The sequence below is a fragment of the Chelmon rostratus genome, chromosome 9 (assembly GCF_017976325.1).
Source record: "Chelmon rostratus isolate fCheRos1 chromosome 9, fCheRos1.pri, whole genome shotgun sequence".
Taxonomy (NCBI): Eukaryota; Metazoa; Chordata; class Actinopteri; order Chaetodontiformes; family Chaetodontidae; genus Chelmon; species Chelmon rostratus.
The window spans coordinates 22,970,803-22,995,001 of record NC_055666.1 but is presented as its reverse complement, the minus strand read 5'-3'; the positions used below and the strand labels follow the sequence as shown (position 1 = coordinate 22,995,001).

General features: G+C 41.8%; 1 protein-coding gene across 2 annotated transcripts in view; it reads right to left on the bottom strand.

Annotated features, from left to right (window-relative positions):
* The window catches only part of gria2b (glutamate receptor, ionotropic, AMPA 2b), a 47,929-nt gene extending 24,350 nt beyond the window's left edge, over window positions 1-23,579 (bottom strand). For both annotated transcript variants that reach the window (XM_041944573.1, XM_041944574.1), the window contains exons 1-2: window positions 23,495-23,579; window positions 23,227-23,367 (exon numbers count right to left, since the gene is read on the bottom strand). In XM_041944573.1, the coding sequence (XP_041800507.1) occupies window positions 23,227-23,367; window positions 23,495-23,579 (226 nt within the window). The remainder of the gene's footprint in view (window positions 1-23,226; window positions 23,368-23,494) is intronic.
* Window positions 23,580-24,199: the final 620 nt, after the last annotated feature.

Sequence of the window (24,199 nt, the reverse complement as noted above, 5' to 3'; positions counted from 1 at the left end):
TATGCACAGACCAGAAAAGGGCACTGTGGACTGAAGGTAAACATGAATGCTGAATGGCCAAGTAATCCTGAGGTTGCAGGCTGTTTCTCAAATATTGTACCAGGGTCAGCAGATTGGCATGTCGCTTGTTAATGCGTATTGATCAAATGTAAGTTAATCAGGCTTATTGACTCGGACATATGTGTCCACCAGTGTAATTAAACAAATGAGGCATTTCCTTTCCCACAATATAACTGTGATGGCTTGCTGACAAAGAGAACTTGAGTCCATACATCAGATATTAGCTAGCCTGGTGTAAGCAGGCATCCTGCCATGTCGCTACTGGCTGTGGCAGCTATCATTGATGAGATGTACACATGCTGGGCAGCTTAAAGACTGACTACTGTAGTCTTAGCAACATGGGGATGAGGGAATGTGGTCAGCCTTCATGCTAAAAGGGGATGTTTAAAGATTTCATTAATTTAATGTTTCACACGTACACACAGCGAGCGCTCTTTACAGCCACGTTTGGGTCAAAATTAACAGCAGCTCATTAAATTTTGTCTCTGGCAAATGAATCACACAGTGTGCAGTACTCAGTCTTTGTCTGCTCTCAAACGTTGTCCCTGCTGAACAAGACAGACTCACTTAGACCACGAAGAACTTAAATTAAACTAAAACTAATTTCTCCTGTCTCGAATAGGGTTGTGAAATTATTTCAGGCCCCCATGGCTCCTGAAGCAAAAGTCCCATTTTAATTTCTGCACAGACGACGGTGCAGAGGGTGACCGGCAGTTGGAGCACTTCAAAGGCTCGGGTGGACACGAAACTCTGGTGTAATCATCAATACAATAGAGCGGCATCTGCGTGAGAAAATATCTGGTTCTTTGATAAAAAAGTGCAAGCCTGTGTGTGTGTTCACTTTAAGAATCAAGGTAAAATTTGGCTGATCTCGCTTTTGTCCAACTACGGTGACCATTTTGGATTCACTACAGCTGTGATTCACACCTATTCTCCATAGCAGCAGCAGCAAAGTGATGAAAACAAATTATTTCCCAGAAGCCGATTCTTGGACTTAAGCAATTAACTGTTCATCACATTCATCCGAGACAAACCTCCATCAGTCTGATGGAGGCGTTCCTAATCTTTTCAGCAGATGACAGTGGCCAGTGATGTGTCCACAGAGAGGTCAGACCTCACTAATCCAATGTCACTTTTTGTCTAGCAGTCTAATAGAATCCAACATGTGTCATCTGTTAACAGTCTAATGGGAAAATGATCTCTGTTCATGAGCACCTGAACACAATACAGCCTGAAACGAATGAGGGAGATGCTGAAATGCGTCACTTCAATTCAGTTTCAGGAATACAATTTTTGAATCCGGATAAGTTTTCCTCCAGAAAATTACTAAAAATCTGGAACCTGAATCCTGACGCTGCCGTTTGCCATGTGGAGGTAAGATAAGTGACGGTTGCAGCTGATTGGTGGTTTCAGTGATTGCTCTTCACACCTGAGGTCACTCTACTGTACAGCACATAGGCACATGTATTATGCAATTATACACATGTATAATTTAACAGACATTAAGACCTTTCAACCTGTGTTCGTGGGTGTTGTCAGTAAATGCCACCATGCAGGACTTTGTAATTTGGCCATTATCAATATAATGTAATCTAACAGTGACAGGAGCCATTTTACCCTCAGTGGGTACTTGTAGTTTGATAGTTTGAGATTTTTGTAGATAATAATGCTGTACCTTCATATTATAACACTATGTAAAATATTCATGCTTTCAACACTGACTACATACATCTTAATTTTCAATTAATAGTGTTTTTCACTAACAAAACCCCCCAGATTCTTGAAATATTTAATACTGTTGTCTTAAATTGATTTTCATACATATTTTATTCATAGAAATGTTATGTTTCCGACTGCAAGAAGAAGCTAACCTGAGCCAAGAAATAAATAGTGAATGAGATCCTTCTGTGGCGAGCGCGGCTGTGAAAATTACAAGACTTGTTATAGGAAGATATTTGATATTTGCCTGGATTTTTGTATTACTGATCATATCTGATCTTCACTCATTTTCTAAAATTAGTAATAAACATTTTCTTTCCCAAAGTAAAAGGAAAATATGAGCACAGAATGCCATTCATCCTTTGTTTCACATTGGTCTCCTCATCCTCCATTCTCCAGCATTACATCCCCTTTATTAATCCAAGTCACCTACTGCAGCTGCTGATATACATGCCTCGTCTTTGTGCGTTTATGTCATATTTTGTGTTGCAAAGCATGAGTATTATGGGAGTTGTAACCCTCTCGATGCCCGAGAAAGCTCCCATTTGTTCTTAGAAGAAAAAAAAAAAATCCTATCTCATCACGGCATCACAGAACAGATTAAATATATTCCAGGGCTCGTCGCTGCCATCCCTTGAAGCTAATAGAGCCACAGAGTTTCCTTCTGTCTCGGTGCCACTCTCTTCATTGTCATGCTTCTGAGGCTTTCTTTGCTGACACTCTCTCGCTGGTGAGCTTGCTGAGTTTGCCCAGGATTAAAACTCTGTGAGCTCATGCTTAGAGACTGGATATCCCCATGGCTGTGCTGCAGCTTATGCCAGAGCGAACAGTTTGACAACATGTTACTTTATTACCAAATGTAGAAATTCACATCCAGAAGCGACGCGCTACCAATTCCTCCACGCGGCGGCTGTTCTGAGACGAATGCGCTGGAACGTGACGGGGGGAAGAGTGAAGAGCGAGAGGTTTTTCATGGGCGATCTATGTGTGCCTCTTCAATGAGGAGTTTAGAAATGTTTAATTAAGGAAGAAAAGCCAGCCACAAACAGTAAGTTCTGGAAACAGTGAGGATTGTGGATAAAAGCCATTAAGCCTCTGTCACATCTCACTGCCTTTCAATGAAACCGCGGAGCATTTGCCCACAGAAATCCCCCTCCGACCAGAAAAGAAGAGAAGTGACTGGGTAAATCTTTTTCTTTACAGTGTTGATGAGGTCACCCTAATTAGACACCAGGAGCAAAATGTTGAAACAAATCTTATTATGGCTCACTGCTGGGTCTGTAAGCTGTGGTATGGGCCCAGTTTTCCCTCTATCTTTCTGTTCAAAAAGATAAAATGGGGAAAAAAATGCATTTCTCACTTAATCTGGGAATGTTCAAGTAAGATAAACACACTGTCGACTCCGGGGCTTGTAATCCCAACATTGTAGTTACAGACAATAGTGCACAGTGAATAACACACTGCATGTGCACTTGTGCATGTGTGTCTGGTTTGTCTGCGTTTGGCTGTGGGTGTGTGAGCCGGGTTGCTCTCAAAATTCTTCTTGAAAGTTTTTCATTGTTTTCATCTGAGAACCAGCAATGTCAAAAGGAAATTAGCCTTTTGATGTGAAACACAGGATGAATTCCTTTGAACATGTAGAACAAGAGCAGGGACGATCAATATGCACATTACTGTATGTTTCAGATGTATTCAGCAGCATTTAAAGTTTCACTACAGGTGTTTTGTTATTGGAAAAGAGTAGATCAGGAGAATGCTCTCTTTTCACGTGTACACAACTGAAAACAGCACAAAGACAATACATTTAATGTTTGACCTCATCAGCTTCATTGATTTCTGTAAATATCTGCTTATTCTGAATTTGATGCAGCAACACGTTTCAAACAAGTTGGAACAGTAGCAACAAAAGACTGACTGGAAAGTTCCACAGGTAAACAGGTTGATTGGTAACAGGTGATAGTGTCATGATTGGGTATGAAACGGTCGTTCACAAGCAAGGATAGAGGGAGGTGCAACGCTTTGTGAACACATGATTGGATAAAGGATGTTACTACATGGGCTCAGGAACACAGTTTGTTTATCAATGAGTTGGAGTGTTTTTCTCTCTCTCTGCACACACAGACACACACACAGACACACACACAGGTGAAACTGTTTGATCATCATCATCATCAGATAGGAAACAACATGGATCACTTACAGTTATGTTTATGTCAGCTTTTCTGTAAAGTTGGAGTTAGATTAATGACTGGAAAATATTCAAATTTCTTTGTAACCACATCATAAGTTGCTCCTGCTGTTCCTGGACATTACTTTCAGTGCAGATACTGTATGCACGCACTCGTCAGGCTCTCTGTGGTCATCAGAAGGTCCTAATCACCTCATTATCACCAGCATGTTAAATTTGTCGCAGCAGTGACTCCGGCAGTGCGTCACCTTCTGAGGAGAAGGTGCACCCTGTGAAATATATTTAGCTGTCCCAATTAGCTGACCTCCTTTTCACCACTGTGGCACTGAAGGCATCTCCACCACTGTTTATGTTGCTGCTCTGTCACTGATCAAAGATTAAACCTGCATAAATTAACTAATGAGCTAATAGAGCATCTGAACTCAGCTCACATCTAGTACGCCTCGCATCAGTTATGAGAGGATGACGAACGTTTGGTAATTTATTTGGTATTGAGCAAACATTTTTATTTCTCTGTACACTTTATTTATTTATTAATTTGGGGAGATTCACTTACAGTTTGATCGTCCCAAATGAGACAGAAGATGAGACTGAGGTTAGCAAAGTTTGATTCCTTTAAAATTATTAAAAAGCCATTATTTTCAGTTTGTTTAAATGTGATAATGTCATTCCATGTGTAGGCTTGAACACATTTGCAGTAGGTTTTAATTCAATTTTATTTAATTTCATATTTCAAAACATCTGAAACAGCATTTAGAAGTAGTGACTTAGTGGTATAGGAAGCTTTGGCACTCAGTAGTCGCCATTTTAACCAAGAACTAGTTAAAAAAAACGCCACTGTACCATTTAATGGATAAATGAAATGAAACAAGCAAGAAAATGTTTAATTGCAGGCTTTGTGGTCGGTTTTTATGTAGCTGTAGTGATCAGAGAAGACATTCGTTAAATTAGCAGCGGACAACGCTTTCTGATATCTAACAGAGGGCCCACAGAGCATCAGCAAAACGATGAATCAGTTTAACACTCACACACAGACCGCGTCAGTGTGGTGATGAGCATCAGCAGTCCAGTCACAGCTAACAGAACTGACTGTTAGATATCTCACCCTCTCCAACACTCCTGTTCTCACCACAGAGAAAAAGGCCTCTGGGCTTTGGGGGGATTTTATGTAAAAGTGATCTGTGACCCGCTGGCGAGGCAGCTTGAAGCCACCGCCTCTTCCGCCAGAGCAACCTGAGCACATTTGTCTCTGATATAGTTGCTGCACGGCTGGATTTTGACCTTGTATATCTCCAGAAAACTGGAAAAAATAGGTGGCTCCAAAATGACCCAGATTACTGGTACTGACGTGAACTGCCACAGATGTTTCAGGAACTGAAGCTGCGTGGTTAAGGTTGTGAAAAACTCACTTTAAGCTTTCAAGAAAACCATATGCTGACTGCTGGTAAGAAACAGGATGAGACCCACAGTCCCCAGCATATTGCAGCATATTATCATGATTCTTCTGTATTTGACACTAAAAGAAAACATAAATATTGTTTTTTTAAAAATGGCAAATATTCATAATTCATTTACAGACCAAAATACGAGCCAACCTTTGCAAGCAGCAAAATACTTTTTACAAGAAACATAATGCTGACTATGTTCATATACTGAATATATCTGCAAAATGGTAACTGTAAACATATTTCATGTGTTCATCCTGCAGTATCTGCTGCCGGTGACCATGATTAATGATTCATGGTTATAATGCCACTCCCGTGTCTGCATGTGGTTAGCTTAGCTGAGAATAAAGAGTCATAGCCGGGGAAACGGATAACCTGGCTCTCTCCAAAGGATATAAATTCTGCCTATCAGCACCTCTGATGCTTACTAATTAACTTGTGCATGAGACCGTGGTCATCATCAAAACTAATGAAGTTTTATAACTAGGTTTGGGAACAAAGACCACACCTCCAACGCATCCTATTTCTGCACAGAAGTATTTAACATCACCGTCACCCTTTTTCCCCTTACCCCTTTCATTCCCTCATCCCTCCATCCCTTACCTATCATCCTCCCATCCTCCCATCCCCCCATCCTCATTCTTGTCATCCCACTTTTCCCCCTCGGGACCATTATACATGCCTCCTTCACAATCTCGGCTCTCCTCCATCCATTCTATCTCTGTATCTCATTGCTTTGGCCTTTTTACTGAATTGTGGGCTGTAAACATAATCTTCAGCATTGCCAGACTTTTTTCATAAAAATAATATTTTTGTGTGTCTAAGCTGCAGACACATTTAATGCATTTTAAAACCATCAGCTCTCCTGGGTGATCGCAACACTTTTAAGGTCTTTCAGGGTCCTCCTGTGTGTCTTAAACTGCTGAAAGTACAGGACATGGCAAAGATGCATTTGAAACCAAAATCACTGCTGGGCTCCTAAATGCTCTCATGATATCAGACTCTTTCGTTATGAAGCATTTCCTTCACTATCTTGAAATTAAAATAGAAAATGGTCAGAGACGTCTCTGACTTGAGGCTCTGACACAAGAACAATTTTGAGACTTTCATCTTTTCTTCTCATCCAGCTGAATTCCTATTCTCACAATTCTCATAGGATTTCTTTAGGTTAAAGCATTAGGAGAGACCTGTCACCAGGCGGAAACCTGCAACAATTAATGAAAGCAAAACATTAATCAATAACCCATGAAATTCATGGAGCGTAGGCTGTGTTTTTTTAACTATAAGAGCTTTGTGTGCAGCCCATAAATGCATGATCTGGTTTCATTCCCTCTGTAGACTGTTGCCAGGGTAACATATTTCAGCCATGTTCCCTCTCCACACTGCAGAAAAGATTCACCTCAGCATTTCATGTAGTGTTGAGGCTTTGCACTCCATTTTTCAGGATGCAGCAGAAGAAATCGGTTAGATTTCCCGCAACTACCATAAATGCTATATGTGCACGTTGTTGGTTTTCAATTCAAAAAAGGTTACAGAAGCTTAAATTTCCCGTATGGCCAAACAAACTTCGGAAAATTGCGACGTTATGAAACTACTTAGTCGGTAAGAAAACCGGCGTACGTGCATTGCTGCACCGCAGGCCGTTGCCTGGGTGACAGCTCTCAGTCATGCTCTTGAGTGGCCGAAAGGAGGACTTCTGGGAGGTGTCACTGTGGGCCGGCGAGGCGCACTGGGAAGTGTTTTTGTCCGCCTTAGAGCAGCTCTTCCGGCAGCTGGTTTCTAGAAGAACAGTACAGCTCAGTTCTTATCAACTTGTGACTCCCCTCCTCCCATCGCCCATCCTATTCCTCTCTGTCTCTTTCTCCCGCTCTTCTTTTGTTCACTGACCTGTTTCCTGGAGGCTTTCTGACGGCTGTGGATGGAGGATGGAGGTTTCACAAGAACGGAGTCTGATGAATGCTCTCTATGCTAAAGGCCCGGCGTCGTACAGCGCCCCCAATGTACCAACCATCATTTCAGCTCTGCCTTTTGTTGTTATCTGCGCACATTTGAATGCTTCACAGGAGCTGAGCGGAGGGGGGAGGAGTTGGAAGCTGCCTGAACAGCTCATCTATGCCAGTTATTGACTAAGTTGGACTGCTGACTATAGCTACACCACGCAGCATTAACTAACAATGTCCTGCGCCAGCATTTCTCTGTGAATTTTGAATCAATACAATAAATAACATCAAAACAGCTCCACTGATTTTACACATCAAAGTCAGTTTATTTGTCATGATTAGTTCGATTCAGCCGGCGAAAACAGTTGTACGATTCTGTGGTTCTGGAGGAGCTTTTTTAAAATGGAAAAAAATGACCCAAGTGATGTCACCAGGGTTGTCTGAGCTTAGAAAAATCCTTTACGAAGTCCTCTACAAGACACTGGCAAATCAATGGTATCAAGCTGGATTGGTTTTTGGACCTGACACAGGTATAAAAGAGTCATAAGTCAGCACACAATTATTTGAAAAGGTGTCCAAGATTTTCGCTGTAAAATCTGACGGTGTAAGTTATTAAAACATTTTTTTTTTCCAATAGTAGGACAGTAATTAATTCTTGAAACAATCTTTAGAAACAAAGTGGAACTGCATCTTTCCCATCACCAAAGAGTAAAGTGATAAAATGTCCTCTGAATGATTCAGAAACATTCTGTTTTTAATCTGAATGTGTGAAAGTGGAATTAGCACATATGTTATGATGAAGCCAGGAAATCCTCGTTGCCTTTAAAGGACCAGTGCTCCTTGTTTAGTAGCACGAAGCTCTCTCCCTCCAAGCATGTAGGAGAAGCAGTGGCAGCAAAAACCGCAAAAGGCGCCCTCTCTCTTGAGCTAATTTCTGGTTTGTCCTTTCTGGGCTACTGTAGAAACGTGACTGTGCAACATGGCAGACTCTGTGGAGGAGGACCCACCTACTCTGTAGATATAAAGAGCTCATTCTAGCGTAACAAAAACACCACAGCTCTTATTTTCAGATGAATATCTGCTAGCGAAACCATAATTTGGAATATTTTCTGCCAATAGATCCCCCAAATCCTGCTCACTGGACCTTTAAAGATATATTCGCTAAAATAAACATATTTCATGCATATTTCAAAGAAACACTAGTATTTGTCCAACACGACATACTCAGACCTGCAATTAAGTATCATCTAATCAAAGATTCAACTAAATTCCAGCCACTAGTGGATGACTGTAAATAGTATTCACAATAATTCTGCAGTGTTTTGATAATATTTCTTGGATGATTTGCATGTTTTTATTGTTTCCTATATTAAAAACACAGACTAAGTTTGAGTTCTAATTCTTAGATCTAAAGACAGAGAAGCACAGTGTTGCTGTGCACAGGCACACCGATCCATCCCGCTAAACACGAAACAGAATTCTTCAGCCATATTGATTCGACGAAGCACTCCCATACATCACACACAGCTTCTTTGTTCGCATTTCATCCGCCTCCTGTAATAAAACATACCGCGCGTCCACTGACCTTTAGTGGAAATACCAAAGCAGACTTGGGATCCGCTGTTCTATTGTTCTAATGATCTCGGAACTCGCCAGACCAAAATTAGTTACATCTATAAAAACACAGCTTCATGCAGCATCTGAGGGAGCAGCTGCCATAGCAACCAGACACTCTGTGTTTGCTGAGGGTGAATAAGGATCAACTCAGAGAGGTGGAGCAAAGCAAGGAGATAATACACATGATCCTGTGTTTGATGCTTCCTGTTCAAGCCAATTTTTATATCACAGCTAAACTGGATCTTAATGTTGTTTTAGGGCTTCGCTCTCTCTCGTTTGTCTCTCCCAAAACATTATTCTGTTCTATCTCTTATCAGAGGAAGAAAGATGGAAAAATGAGACATCACATCAATGAGAACTTGCCACCGCCCTGAATATCATCTCCCTGCATCGCTCAAGATGACCCCAGGCCTCTCATCTCTCATCAGCTCACCATCTCCATTTGACCCCTGACTCATCTCCTCTTCCTTGGCCCTTGGTTCATCCCTCCGTCTCTGACCTTTCACACGGCCATTTATCCATCACTTCATCTCGATACTTGAATTGATCCATTCAAAGGTCATGTGGTTTAGTGAAAGTAGCGTTCATGTAAAATGGAGAAACTACAGCAGGCATGAGGCCGTGTGGTTATCTGAAAATAGAGCACATCCTCCTGCCAATCAAAGTATTCTCTCTTGCCATTTCACCATGTTAGGTTCATTTTACATTATGTTCTGCTGTCATAAGTCTTGACTAACATAAGTCCTTACTCTTTAATAGCTCACATAATATATTTGGTATAATTTGCATTTAGCACTAATTCCATCAATGAAACAACAGAGTTGCATCACACTTTCTTTCTTCTTTTTTTTATACGGGAATACTGTTTTCATTAACTACTGTAATTAATTCAAATTATTCCTACTTTATACAGCACAACATCACCTACAAACTACAATAGGAGCAGATCAGAAAACATGAAGGCTTCTCACTAAAATATGATAGAATATTCTTATTAAACAGAAAAATTAGAAATAAAAGTCCGTCTCATATATAAGCCTGTTTCAAATTCAGCAACTGAGGCAAACAAATAAACTTATTAAAATAGGCTACACTGTACTAGCCTGGACACGACATAAACATTTCTGGATGTCACAAAGGAGACGATGAGATCTGTTGTTTGCATGAAACATCCCCCTGAGAGGAAGACAGCAACTCCTGAGAATGACTCCATTTTTCACACACGGTGCTTCCTTATGCTGTTTAAAACACTTCTGACATTGTGCCTTTGTCAAAGCTTACACGATTTAAATCAGTGCCAGTGAAAAGTCCCCCAGAAAAAGATAGAGATTACAGAATACTGCAACTTCAAAAGGAAGCAAACAAAGACGTGACCTTCCAGAGGCCTCGGTTTTCAACAATAAAGTGAGCATTAAAAAGTAAGATTGAGGTTGCGGCTTTAGTCCTTTTCATGGGATTTGATGTCTTTCTTACTCTGGGGGAGTGTCATGCAAATCTGACTATTTCTGACAAACACCTCTGTTATATATAGACGGCTGCTTTGTTGTGCAGGCCCAACGCAAAACAGAACTTATTATGGTGACAGAACAGTGGACCATGACATACTGATATTTGCTCAGAAGTAATCTTTTTGCATGGCTGAAAAAGTAAATTGCATGTACATTAAGCTTTTCCTGCAGCTCCCAGAGGACAAACCCCCCTGACTTTTCTTCTTGTGTCACCAACAGGTCAAGAGTTTCATTCATCCTGTAAAATGTCGCAACATCAATCAGATTGACATCTAGAAAATTGATTGGAACATTCATGGTTCTCAGGTGATGAATCTTAATAACTTTTGCAATCCTCTGACTTTTTCTCTTGCACTACAATGAGGTTTTTAGTTAAATGTCTCAACAACTGTTGTTAAACTGTCATGGAATTTGGTTCAGACAACGGATTTGGGTAGCGATATTTCCTGCTACAATTACTGTGGCCAGAAATTTCAAGGTAAATGGTATTTTCACAACATCATTGAACTTCTCTGTAATGTTACAGCGAGTGCGAAAATACAGTAAAATGACTTCACACCATATTCACATTGGACTTAAAGGACCAGTGTGTAGGGTTTAGTTTCATCTAGCAGTGAGGTGGCAGATTGCGACGAAATGAATACCCCTCGTCTCGCCCCTTCCTTCCCAAGTATGGAGGAGAACCTACAGTGGCCATGAAACTTGCTAAAAACACAAAAGGCGCTCTGTAGAGCCAAAGTTTGGTTTGTCCTTTCCGGGTTTTTGTACAAACATGGTGGTGCAACATGGCAGACTCAATGGAAGAGGACCTGCTTTCTCTGTCTCTCATCTTTAGGTGATTATACACTCATGAAAACATACTTACGAATGGTATATTCCATTTCTGCCAATTGACCCATTAAAGCTTACACACTGGTCCTTTAATCAAACCTAACAAACCAGATCATGAACTGTTTCCTTCAGGGCGATAATAGTTAAAAGGCAGAACATTAGAACTTAATACAGATTGTCTGCGAAGAACATAGCAGCATTTGACTGTGACGTAGTTATTCGGGCTGTACTAGCACCACCTGCTGGTGTACCCACCACCTCCGCGTGACCACTAACAAATAGCACAGCAAGAGCTGAAGCTACATACCCACAGTGTATAGTAAAGCCGGCATGCTGCCACATTCTTTCATCTAGGTCATCATGAGGTCAAAATTTCAATTTGTCCGGTACTTTACCTCAACATCAACTTCAACTGTACATTGTCTACAATGCTCGCAAATGGTAGCATGCAAACTCCAAGCTAATGCTAATTTAACTATTATCCCTGTGAGCTTCTTAGCATTATTTTTGTGAGCATGGGAACATGCTTGTGTTAGCGTTTACAGACTCCACAGAGCTGTGATGGTTACTGTAGACTGTTATCATTGACTTTCATTAACTCCTGTCACAATCACTCTCCATTATAATGTTTATACAAAACAGATGAAAGTATTTTTAACTTTGTTTGATGAGTCTTCCAAGATTTTGCTATCTTGATTTTTCTGACAATTATCATTATATCAGAGCAGCTGTAAAAGAGTCATAAATTTAAGTTACAACTAGAAATAATATGATACAAATCTGAAACGTCTATCATCTGAAATCCTTTTCATTTAGCCACAGCTCAGATAGACTAAAAGGTCAGCATTTGAATGCATTTATTGAATGCAACGCTATTACTCTGACTTCCGTCCAGCAAGCAAATGGTGAAATCAGAAAATGTCAGATAATTTATGCAGCTGCCCCCTTTTCCAAGTGTCTCTCCTGCTGTTTCATCCCAGCAGGGGGGTGTGGAGCTGCTAAGAGACGTGAGGCCCTTTTTTCAGCTTGTGTCATTCGGAAATGTTTGTGCCGGACTCGACTGTGACACTACACTGTAGGTCTCAACACCAAAGCCACATGTTCCAAACTCCGAGGCAACCTGCATCATAGCAAACTCGTGACGCCTTCAGGACCAGCGGTGTAACTTTAGTTACACACTGTTGAGAGAGGACAGTCGGGAACAGTGTGTGTGCATGTGTTCGCAGCAGATTATATCTACTCTGAGTGTGTGTATGCATGTTTCTGTGTGTGTGCCTCTCTGTCACACACACAGTGACCTCACCTGCCTTAGCTTTTGTGAACCCGCTGCTGGCCAAAGCCCCGTCTCCCTCTGCCGCATCATATTTCACTCCCATTTGTTTTCTTATCTACTCCTAATTGTCCATGTCATTGTCCATTTAATGGTTTTGTCCTGGCACCTATTACATACTTGGCTGTCCTTGCTGTCGATCCCTCTTTGAGTTGTTTTCACCATTGGGGATTTAATCTTATCTGAGTGTGTGAAGTTTACACTGCTGAGTATGCTACATTCAGTTTGACGGTATTGTTTTCCACAATATGCTATTTTGTACTATTGTGCTGTGTGTTTTTTTTTACACAAACCACTGCAATGATTCATATGCTCTTGCACAAAACCTGGGGATAAAGTGCTTTCATATTCGCATTGTTGCAACTTCTGCTGACTACGACTTCTACTACCAATGGAGGTTCACAAGGACCAAATACTCCTAAATGCCCCATTAAAGAGTCAGTTCACCCACGTTATAAATATTTTCTCCTTCAACTGTAGTGGTATCCAGCCATAAAGATGATTTTGATTCCATGCGCCAAGGTTTTTTTTAGATATCCACCTCAGGTTCAATTTAATTTCTGGTGCTCAAACCCCTGAAACTTACAAAAACAGCCGATTCACTTTCCTTGTTACTCTGGATGATCTGCAGAACAAACTGTCACCAGCTTGTATGAATATAAGATAAAACCAAAACTCTCTGCATGGCTAGACGGCACTACAGTGAGACACATAAGTGAGAAAAAACTTTATTAAGAATAATTTTCATTGATTGCTACTTTGGAAAAAGAAAGAGAGGTACATCAGAAACGCTCTTTTAGCCTCCAAACCACTGAGTGGGTGAGCCAGTATATGTCTTTGATTGACAGCTGAGCTGGCAGAGGCAATGAGACACAATGTAAACACATTTCACTGGTAAATGCAGCTTACAAGGCAAGGGCAGACAGCATTGTGTTTGCAGCTGCACGAAAAAAAGGGTCCATACCACTGAATTTCTAAACTGACCAGTCATATAAGCTGTTGAAGGATAAGATAGCTAGAAAAGCAGTTCTCTGTCTACATATATAAAATCAATGTAATGCTGTTATTCAGCCTAATGCAGAGACAAAGATTCCACAAGATCAGACCAAAAAGTATACAATTAAATATACATTTTAAGTTATCACTCTGCACTTTTAACCTGCATCTACTGCAAACACGGTTCTAATCTTATTCGTGGAAAACACTGGTTTTGCACTCTTTTGCCACCTTTGCTCTCGTCGTTCACTTTAAAATGTTTTAACAGTAACCCTGCAAGTTCCTTTTTATCTCTGAACAGAGCAGCGGGGTAATAGACCAAAACTACACAAAAAAAGAGAACAAAAGCGAACATAAAAAACCCAAATAAATAAAAAGGTAATGCAGTGTTGCCATCAACGGGTTTGAAGCAAATAAACTAGGCTAATCAAAGCGTGATTTTTGGCTATGTTACATATGGCTGTAATAAAGAGAGTAGAAGAAGTACAGGTCGCAAACTGGGAGCAAAACCAACTTTTTGCCAACAGCCAATAAACCTCAAAGATGAAAAAGAAACAAAACCAGTCGCTTTGTCCATCTATGAGAGAAAAATAGAAAGGGGCCTTTAGGATCTTTTTTCACGCATTATGAGGACATGTGGGAAGACGCTGACACCAGAAACTGCTTCCTCTTCTCTTTCTTCACTTGGAAGTGAAACAGATGATCGGTCGTGTGACTTAAATGTTTATGTCAGAGACTTTTTCAGAAAAGGTGTTTCCATCTCCCGTGATATGAGCTAAAACGGCAAATACTGGCACTTTGTCTGGCCCCTCAGCCTCTCAACCAGAGGCTTTAGGTGTCTGTATGAGATGCACCAGGCTTTTATCTAACTCCAGTGTAAACCCATCCATGGCAATATTAGACACTCAGAGCAAGGTGACGTAGTATAAAGAGCAAGAAAGTGCAAAAATGGAGGAAGGTGCGGTGGACCGATGGGTCAAAGAAAAACACCCAGGAAACCACAAGAAGCAAATTAAAGCAAAATCAAAAGTGGAACCAAAAGTGAACAACCTTTTCCTAAACCTAAGCAGCCTGTGGCTGCGTTAAAACATTAACCACATGTTAGAAAGTCTTTCTGGCAGGAAGGCTTTGTGCGTCCTCTGGGTTGAGAACATGTTGGACAGCCGGAGCAGTTGCTTGGGGCGTCTAATATTGCTGCAGACGGGTTTACATTGGAGTTAGTTGAAAGCCTTGTGCACCTCATGCAGATTGTGAAGGGTACATTGTGTGTCTGTATGAGACGCCGAGGGGTGTGACAAAGCATTGGTATTTGATGCGCTGGGAATGAGAACAGGTTGATTATACGCATTAACTCTTTTTCAAAAAATGTAAGAAGCACCTAAATGGAGAAATTGAGGACATTTTTTTCAAGTTTCCCAAATCTGCACAGATTTAATGGAAACACTAATCAAACATTCACTGCACGGCGACCCTAACAAACAGAAAGCTGTCCTGGTTTCAATCCACTGCACTGAATGCATCCCTAACTGACCCATGAGACGGGGCCGATCAAAGAAGCCGCCCACAGACTGTGGCCCTACTGGCCTTCACATGGTCAAACACCCATGGCTCCTTTCATGGGGACAAACAGCATCACAGAGCCAAGCAGCAGGGGAGCAGACCAGCTGAAAATGAAATCAGCTCTCCCTGTGAGAGTTCACTGTAGACACTAGAACCTCCATTTGTGATGATAATAAACAGTTTTCAGCCTTCACTTCACATTGTCCCCAGGAGGAAAGATAAAACACACAACCTAAACTTAAAACAAGTCAGTGTGCAGACTCAACTCTTGACTAGTTTGATACGAATCATCTTTGCAAAATTAAGTTTCAACTTGTATCACCATCTATTCATTCATTTTTCTACACTCACCGTTTTGCACAATTAAGGATCCGTAAAAGACACAAAACATAAATTTAGCCTGAACAAACCAGAATGCAAAGTAGCAACTACACATGCTACACATTATGATGTTTCCCAACATTTTAGGTTTTTACTGTTGGAACTGCTGATGAATACTTCAAAGTAATACTGGGAACTGTAGGAAATCAGTAAGTGAGGAAGTAGAGAAGATTAAGTCCAGCAAAAAACAAAAAAACCCCCCCTAGAATTCACATGTTTGCATGTAATTTAAAAACATTTCTTTTCTTTAATATCTTCTATATGAGCAACAAACATGGATTGTGTGCTGTCAGGTTCACAGCTTGGACCTTTTGATAATTTTCCCTCAGACTGGAGAAAATGCAACTGACAAGCCAGCAGCTGCTGAGATGCGTTGGCTATAGTCCAGAAGAGACCTTTTGTTTAAGCAGGCAGACCATCAGGGAACAAGAGTACAATAGCACTGTCTGCAAAACAGACATTACTTAACAGCTCTGCTGACAATATCAAGAGATGTTTCGAGTGGATCAAAGCTCTAAATGAAGAGGACAAAGTGAGCTCTGGTTTAGAGACGGGGCTGAAGAAAAGCGCCAGCCTGCAAGGAAATGTATTCCTCAGCCCTCCATGTTGATTTCCTGGGTTGCTTGGAGACGGAAGGTTTTTAAGAAGCACATTCTTTCACCAAAGGTTCAGCAGGTGAGAGAACAGCTGATGTGGGCCAATACAGAATGAGACTGAGGATCAATAAAGCTTCTCAATTAGAAAATGTGAAATCGTCATGTGTAATGCTGGACAAAGCGCGGCCAGATGTGCCTGTACTCTGTCCCTGTAGCTGTCCAGACACGTGGATGTACTTTTTATGGATGAAGTAAAGTATTACTGGATTAATGTCTTCATTACTGGGGGTTACACAGCCGGTTTAAAGCTACTCTGCTGTCAAAAAACAGGCACAAACAGGAGTTTTTCCCTGATGGTGTCCACCTTTAGCCTGAGTCATCCTGCCCTTTCTAAAGGACACAGCCGGCCTGCAGACAGTCGCTCATACATTTACATTACATTTACATTTCGCTCAGCGAGACGTTACAGCAGCGGAGAGTACCGGGTCTGTCTGTTCACGCCGCTCATCACAATGTAAAGTCCTTCCGTCTCTGTCATTTTCATTCATCATTTCCTTTTTCTTTATCTTTCCCTTTCTACATTCTGCCTCCACACACACGCGCACACACAACCTGCACACACTTAACTCCTAATAAGTTTGACAAGAACACCCTGTAAGACCAGACAAGGCAGCCGGATCAAATCTTAATCACCATGATGATGGGAAGGACAGATTCTCCTCTATGCATGCTAATGAGCATCCCTCTTCAGCAGAAAAGGTTACTCTGTGAATTAAAGGGAATTCTGCTCTTTCTCAGGTAAGTAAACTTCGAATGGACTTCAAAAATATTTGAATGCTAGATTAATATGCATACAGCACTCTCTTAAAGTCAAGATGAAATACCTTTTTAACCCTTTTAGATAACATCCTCGGCCATATTGTGCACCAATTTCACAATACATGACAAAAAAATCGTATCAAAATCATGTTTTCTGCCCGTAAAACAATACCTGATATGTGCTATGCAAGCTTGAACCAACCAGTTTCAACCAATAATATCAAGACATCCACCAATCAATTAATTTTCAGCATTTAGTGGCACAGACCTAAGATTCATTGGTTAAGTTGAAGGAAATGTGTTTGATTAGTTTATATCCGAAGACATTTTTGTCTAACAACCTCTGTTGCGTGTTAATTATTTGGTGTTTTAAGCTGAGGCCTAAATGACTTAAATGTTGTAAATATGACCATCTGCTTCTGTTTTTATGCCTTGGGGCTGCAACTGAATATAGAAGAGCACCGTATGGCTGCAAAACTCCTGCGTGAGGCCTGCATGATGCTCTTCATCATACAGTGTCAGTGATGAACTCTCTACGACAGCTGATCTATAATCATTTTAGCTACCCTGCATCTCCATGACACAGTGTCTGACTCTTGTGATGGATTTCTGCCACAGTGACTGGACTCTGAAATCTGACTTATTCGCATGCTGAAATGGAGACAGTGCTGTTGGCGCTGTTGGCGCTGTACATGCTTTTGGGGCTTGATCAAAGGCTGCAGAAGGATGAGCGAGTTGCTTTTATTTTTCAGAAAGATATCGGAGGGGACATCTAGATAGAGGGCCAAGGATAAAGCCTCGGCCACATCTTTTTAGGATAAGGATCTGTGCTCCGAGGAGACAATCTTTGGATCTCTATCGCAAATCAAAGAAAAGCAAGAAAATATGTCTTTTGTGGCACTGGTGCAAAGATACAGAGTCCTGGTGCTTGAAACAAAGATATTTGTAAACTTCACCACTGTAAATGAATGAATGAATGAATGAAACCTTGTGTCTCTTGTTGACTACAGCATTTAATAGTCTTCATCGGCGGATGAAGCTGACTCAGTTGTCACACATTAAGCTCCACACTGAGGTTATGTGATGACAAACTCTTTTCACTGATGAAGACTGTCAGATGCAGTTGAAAGCTCTGGAAAACAGCAAGTAAGAGGCCATTTTTAACTTTGTCTTATGTGCACTTTATGAATATATGTGTACATAAAATAAAAATGCAACAGTTTAGATGATCTTTTAGATTGTGTTATTGACAGTTTTGTTGAGTTTGGCTCATTTAAAGTGATGCATCAGACCCTGGTGACTCTCTTAAAGTTGTTTAAGGTCTTATTCTGGCTTAAACATGTAGTCTGTGTAGCTGGTGAATTTTGTTGCAGGAGGAGAAAAAGGTTTGCCTCCTGCCAACCTTAGGGCAAAAAAGCCACCTGCCTCGGAGGCACTGAGAGGACGAAGACATTGGATGTGAGACAGGAGCCGACTTCCAGCGGAGAGCCTTTAAACCTAACTGATGCTATCTCGGTCTTGTGTTTTTTGAGGACAAAGTTATAAGGGCTTGGTTGGGGGCTGTATTCAGGGCGAGCAAAGATCCGCAGAGGGTTCTTTAGCCTCATTTTCTGACCAGCCAGCTCACAGGCCTATTTAATATTTCACAGCTCCCTCTGATATGGAGGAGAATGCGCTTAATTAAGTGTGAACAATAAATTGGCTATAACCAATGCCCTGCTGCGCATATATGGTCGGTTTAGGCTTTTGATCATTCGGCGAGGTCCCTGAATGTGTACGTCCCTGAGATACTATGGCCATGTAGATGCATGAAATTACAGTATGACGTGATTCAGCCATGACAAACTAGAACTTTGAAGTGTTAAATCGCCGGCCGGCTGTCAGTGACCTCAAACTGCTCTGTTGCTCTCAGAGGAGGAAGAGTGGTTTGCTTTGAAAGAGGTGGGTGTCGGGAATGAAAGCACGGGAGCGTGCTATAGCAGAATATAAAGCTTAATGTGGCAGGCGAAGGCACAGACACATGCACGTAAACAGCGTAATGTAGACGTTTTTCACTGTCTTAAAGGAAAAGTCCATCCCTACTGTAGATGCACTTACACTACTTATCATTAATTGCTGATGTGTAAATAATTAAATGATGTTACCCAGAATCCCTTTCAGCAATCCTTTGCTGAAGTTGTTTAAGTGGTTTGTCCAATTGATCACACATCACACAGGTTGGATGATGCTGTGATGCATCTCAGTCGTTGAAGTAACACGAAGTTTGTCAGAAAAGGTGTCACATTCTGCACTGCCAATGACTGAAGTGCGAGCTGCAGCTGCACCGCTTTCTGGAGACCGATGATTGGACGATCATGCATAATTTGAGCTTTAAGAGGGGTTCCCAACCACTTCTGCTGTGACCCCTTAATGCAAAGCAATGTCTGCCTGTGACCCATCATAGCATGCATGTCTATGAGTATGTGTGCAGTTCAATCAAAGTGATTTCCCTTCTCAGATGTTTCATTTGAGATAGTTGAATCAGCCTGTATTTCACATGGAAATAGGTAAAGATGAGAGAAAAGGGTGAAGAACAAAGCATCTCTTTGTGCAGCAAAATTTTACCTCCACTATGGGACTGAAACATCCTAGTGTTTTCTGTAGATGGTGTGCACAGCTGCAATGTTTGATCTCACTGAAGCTGTTCTCCAGCTACTTAGTATCGCTCCTCTGTATAGCTGGGGGAATTGCAAACGACACATTTAAAGAAAGAGATGCTCTATCAGGGGCATTTGTTGTATCTATTGTATGGAATAGTTAATAATAGTTTGTTGCATTATAGGTCTTGTCATGGCAGCCCCAAGGTTGTCCGAAAACAATAACCAAACAATAACATGGCCCCTGAAATTCATCATAAAAACACTATAAAACTATTCTTTTCAACAGCAGTGAAGAGTTTCAGCGTGCATTAGTCATTAAACCAAGTGGGGTCTCAGAGGTGACTCTATTCTAGAAACTTTGAGGAGGAATCTTTGAGATTTATTGCACTGGGTGGACAGCGCACCAATATAACTGCACACGCATACATGCACACGCAGTCACAATGACCCCCCTGGTCTTGGCAGCAGATGCAGGCCTGTCCAGATGAACTGTTATTGATGGAGGAATGCATCATCCTCCCTCCCACTGTCTCTGACACACTGCATTGATGAAGTATGCTGCTGCACAGGCCGCGTACAACCAGTGTGCAATGTGTCTGTGGGGGTGCAGATCCATACGTTCTGAGTCTTTTTTCATAAGCTTAAATTATGTCTTTACCGTTTTATATTGCAAGGGAATAAAAGTCTAGCACACTTTATCAGAGCAATAAAGTACAAAATTAATTCAGTTATCATAAGTCAGCAAATATCTGAGGAAAAATATGAAAACAAGCATTTTATGCCAACTTTTGGTACTTAAATGTTTGACACAATTTGGTCAAGGCACAAAACTATTGAGATCCACGACTCTCTGTTCATAGCTGGTAAAAAATATCTGCTCCTTCCCTATTTTAGGAGAACGGCGAATCTGTCACTTCCTGTAGTCCACTTCAATAAAACTGTATTTAGCTGCACATTTTCCCTCACGTTTCCCTCCGCATTAAAGACAAATGTGCTTTCGCTGGATCCAAAATGAAAGCTCACAGCGGCAGCTCCTTGGTAATGGAGTGGGTGAGGAGTCCTGGAGCTCAGCAGAAAGCTTACAAGAAGCTGCAGTTCTAATGTTTTAGCTTTCAATTCGCCGTGTCAGCTTCAATATTTCTCCTTTCATTCTCCACTGTGCGCTGTCTCATAAAGTGCGTTTTAACAAAAGGCTGAGTGGTGGTTTTAATCTACTATAATTACACATGGAGGTGGATTGTGAGGCAGACCGCCATCTACCGATTTAAAAGCATCCCTCCCCCACCCCGCCTCACCTCACCTCAGCCGCCCTCCCCCCTCTTACATCTGACTCCCACTCGAGTAGTCGATTAGGAGGTAGACAGAGTCCATTCACATGCATTTTGAAAGCCCCAAAGGTATGCAGCCTGGGTGCTGCGTTCAGGGACAAAAAAACTTGCAGACTATTAGCAGCCTTTTCGTGTGGCAGTGATTCCCTCAGCTCGACATCGCAAATCAAGTCTACATTCATTCGATCATTTTCTTTACCCATTCATTCAGGCTCACTGGTAACAGTGTGCAGGTCTTAGTAATTTGCTGTTTGAATGTTAGCCTTACAATAACTGCACTGAAGCTGTGTTGTCGAAGTGGAGGTGAACCATCCTCTCTCCATGAGGTATTCCTATTCAGTTAATTACATGCACATGAAACACAATGCTGGACCAGAAAAACAGCTGAAAGCATTTACAAAGACTGCGATACACTGTTTTTAGCAAAACTCTGACTTTGCATGATTTGTTTCACGATGGAGTTAATTCTAGAAGGATATATGAAAGCCAGCAGCTCTAATTCATGCCATAAATTAAGAACAGGTAAATGAAAAACAACTTTCCAGAACTGCTCCATGCTGTTGTTTGTCTTTAAGGATTTTTTTTTCACTCCCTGACCTTTCTGGAACATGTGCAGAATAAAAACGCTTCAGACTAAAGTAATTGATTACATGGCACAGTGACTTAAAACCCCATGCTGCCTCAGTGGAGTCAGGATTGCTCCACTTTTGATCACAATTGATTTAGATAAGCAAGTCAGGTGTTTAGAAGAAACTGTTTTCACCTAATCAAATGAGTGTTTATGCAACAAAACACACGCTTAAGGTAGAAGGAAGCAAACTGGGCGGAAAACACACACATACAGCAGGTCTGTTCAGGATGGTGATCATAAACCAAGCGGTGGAGAAACAGCTAACACATGATGCATTTGGAGCAGATGATGCATGTTGGATGTAGATTGCTGTAGCTCGCGGTGAAGCAAAGCGAACGCACCTCTTGCCCCCCGTGGGACACACGCCGTCCATACCCAGCAGGGCACCGCGATATTTGCATGGTGCACATCGACAGGGCTCTGGCCGTGATCTGTCGGACGCGATGAGGCGCTCCAAGCAGGAAGCTTTTATATGGTAATGAAATCGATTGGAGCGATGCGCGCACCAATCAGAAGCGTTTGATTTATGTGTAAGGGACTGTTGAGAGGAGTAGTCGCTTGGCAACCGCCTAATGAAATGTTCGAGCTGAGGCTATTAAAAATAGCGACCTTAGAGCCGGCTTGCTGCCTCTTGTTGCGGCTATTTCACAGAAACCAGTCAGCATCTTTTGATAGAGGAGGGGGATTCAAGCTGAAAACCTGATCGAAGAGCGAAGTGATGGAGTTTGATGTGAGCTCCAGAGTCGTGATTTAGGTTTGGTAAAAAGCTATTAGTGTGTCTCCTGCATTCAACTGCCAGTCATTTTCGGGCCTTGGCTTTTCGTTTATATATACAAAGATATATGCTCTTTAATCCTCTGTACATGTTAAATCGTCGCGCAGCCGTTACGCGTGACGCTCGGCGTAAATCTATGGATGAAGGCTGTCTTCCAGGAGCCAACAATGGATGAACACTGCTCCTTCCGAGCCGAGAAAAGACGTGACAGCGACACGCACTGCAAAAAAAAAAAAAAAAAAAAAAAAAAAAAAAAGCTCAGCAAGTCCTGTCTCGACAAAACCCAATTAGAGACGCGACAGGGAGTAAATCTGTTTGTTTCGAGTGCAGCTTGGCTTTTTTCAAGGAATAAGGAAGAAAGAAAAGTCAGATCTCTACATTGGTCGCTTTATAGAAATGACATTTGATTCCAGAAACAGGCTGATGCTCATTGCAATCCAGTGCAAACTCATTCCTACCGTTTTCCACTTACTTAAATAATAATAAAATCAGTGCGTTTAAAAGACCGTTGCAAGAAAAGATTTTTTGTCAGTGTAGCCTCGTTTGATCCTCGTTTGATCGCCAAATCTGAAGGAATGGAAATGGGATGGATGTGACTGACTGTTACTGTGGTAACCAACTTTCCCCCTGCCTACACGATGTTGTTCACCATCAACTACGCACCCTGGTGCCTCGATATGTTTGCAGACAGAATTTAGATCAGAGAGCTCAGATGAGTTCCGTCTCCAATGGAACAGCTGACACATTCACCAAAACTAGTCGCAGGAAAACGCACAACATGGACATCAACATTTCATGGATGCTGTGAACACCTGCAAGACAGATTCATTCGGGTTCTGTCTAAAATGTGTATTTCCACTTACAGCAGTTGGTAACAGCAAAACTGTTCGCCACTTCCAGATTGTCAATGTGAGGCGTCAGTCTGAATTCCGAGGTGCCAAACTGAACCATTCCTATCCGAAATGCGCTGTACTCTTGATCCGCACCCCTTGGAAAAAGTCCCCCTGAAACCGACACAGAATAGCAGTTAAACTTGCACAATTTTCCACGAAAAGACACATTTTCCAAGCACATTTTCCGCACCGATTCGCTGCTTTTCAGCCAATTTCGTCTGAACTCATAGGTACCTACCAATCTGAACACTGGGCGAGCCTCCAAGCGCGCATCCCCATAACACCAGCAGAACTGAAACGGATAAATTCACTATCTTTTCCATGTCCACAGTTCAGGTGTCCACATCCACCACGGGAGTCTGATATTCCTCGCTCTCTCCGGAGATGTTAGATCCGACACATATTGGAGATCTTCAGCCTTGGGGAGAAAACAAAAATGACGTGCAAAGGGTGGTTTTGTGCAGGTGGCTCGCAGTGAAAGGACACCAGCAGTGAAGGAATGGTCGCTTGCGATTTGAGTGTGCTGCTTCTTCTTCTGCTCCTCCTCGTCGCTCCCCTCCTGCCGGCAGCTGATGCCTCCTCTAAACGCACAGGGACACTGCGCGCCTCCGCTCGGCGCGCCGGAGATCCTTTCAGCATCACACCCACAAGTGAGGAATGTTAATGAGCAGGCGGACAGAGACGAAAAGAGCCGAGCGGCAACCACTTGGCGACAAGAGACCCCGCATCCAATGAGAACAGAAGCTCTCGTCTCAGGGATCTCATCACTGCTTTGTTTTATTCGTGACAAGATTTGATTAGGAGCATTACGACCTGGAAACGTTCGACACTGTTGATTCTTAACATCAAATAACTACTTATTACTATATGAAGCACAACCAGGAATCTTCAGCCTTAAAGAGTCTTTGGAAAGGTCAATCTGTTTGTTGGTTTCTTGTCTTGT